Below are 1,457 nucleotides of genomic sequence, written 5' to 3'. Positions count from 1 at the left end.
ACTACCTATTACGTTCAAATTTGCTACACTGATAACTCTGACTACGTTCTAAGTGTTTGCATATGTTTCACAAGCATTCCTCAATATTTCGTTTAAAAAAGATGTTTTACATTGGGTATGAACTAAGTTACGGAGCTTTTTGAAAAATGTAGCGCGTCGAAATTTTTTTTATCATTAAATGTAATTACAACTCTTATTAAATGGCGCCATAACGTCGTAAAATTTTGTATGACGTCACATCAACGTTATTTCAAAACAACTGTGAAGACACGGCGTGATCGGTTAAGAAAATATAATTCAACAAACATTTTTAATAGCAATGGAAGAAATTCCTGACGGAGAAACGTCAACGCCGTTAGAACTTACGGAACAGCGGGTTGTCATTACGTTCTGCGTAAAGGCTGGTATGACGTCTACGGATACTTGCAAATTTATGAATACGGGGGAATGTGTGCAGAAAGTGTCAAGAAGCTTAGTATTTGACTGGCATAAACGTTTTAAAGAAGGACGCGAGGATATAAAGGATAATGCGCGAATCGGGAGACCAAAACTTGCCGGGGGAGTAAACAGAGTGGGGTGCCTAGTTTCGTTAGACCGGAGAATGTCTGCGGATGACATCGTGGTTATTGTAGGACTTAGTCACGGTACTGTGCATAAGATACTTACGCATGATTTGGAAATGAATAAGGTTTGTGCCCGATGGGTCCCATGACTATTAAATGCGGAGAACACGCAAAGCAGAGTTGAAGCATCAAAGATGTTCCTGCAACGTTGGAGAAAAGATGGCGATCGATTTTTAAACAGGATCATAACAAGTGATGAAACGTGGATGAACTTTTGTGATCCCGAAGCAAAGAGAGTGCCTATGGTGTGGAAGCGACAATCCTCACCACCTCCCAAAAAAGCGAAGATATCCAAATCTGCTAAGAAAATAATGTATATTTTCTTCATGGACAATCAAGGGCTGCTCCCCCAGGGACTAGACTGTGAATAAGGAGTATTATCAAAAGGTAAATTCTCTTAAAGTTAAGATACTTAGTTAGTTATATTACAATACTATAAGTTGATGTAATAATCGGTAATTAAACTCACAAGTAAGGAGTCTGTTATCCGTCATTTCAGGTGGTACGGAGGGATTTGACACATGCTGTAAGGGAAAAACGACCACACTGTGAAAGAGAACATGTTATTTCACCAGGATAGTGCACAAGCACATCGGTCTGATGATACTTGAATGACAATAGATTTCTTGGGATATGAAAGACTGCAACACCCGCCTTATAGTCCCGACCTAGCCCCCATGGACTTCGCTGTGTTTCCGAGGCTAAAGGCTGACTTACGTGGCCGCAAATTTGATGCTGAAGATTAACTTAAAATTGCCGTACGATCCGCAAAAAGAAAAAGATTGGTACAGGAGTATTTTCCGCAACTGGGTAGATCGCCATCAAAAGTGCAAA

General features: G+C 40.2%; 1 protein-coding gene across 1 annotated transcript; it reads left to right on the top strand.

Annotated features, from left to right (window-relative positions):
- Positions 1-319: 319 nt before the first annotated feature.
- On the top strand, positions 320-1,203 carry LOC123523201 (protein GVQW3-like). The gene is made up of 2 exons (XM_045300902.2): positions 320-688; positions 1,123-1,203. Exons 1-2 carry the CDS (start codon positions 320-322, stop codon positions 1,201-1,203), a joined length of 450 nt encoding a protein of 149 aa, XP_045156837.2.
- The last annotated feature ends 254 nt before the right edge of the window (positions 1,204-1,457 follow it).

Source organism: Mercenaria mercenaria, chromosome 1 (genome assembly GCF_021730395.1).
Source record: "Mercenaria mercenaria strain notata chromosome 1, MADL_Memer_1, whole genome shotgun sequence".
NCBI classification, from domain to species: domain Eukaryota; kingdom Metazoa; phylum Mollusca; class Bivalvia; order Venerida; family Veneridae; genus Mercenaria; species Mercenaria mercenaria.
Note: the sequence above shows the minus strand (reverse complement) of the source record. Positions and strands in the feature narration are given on the sequence as shown.

Excerpts from the sequence above, each read along its gene's own strand:
- LOC123523201 (XM_045300902.2), top strand. The coding sequence starts at position 320 with ATGGAAGAAATTCCTGACGGAGAAACGTCAACGCCGTTAGAACTTACG. Across the intron at positions 689-1,122 it reads ATGATTTGGAAATGAATAAG|GTGGTACGGAGGGATTTGAC; the intron begins GTTTGTGCCCGA and ends CCGTCATTTCAG.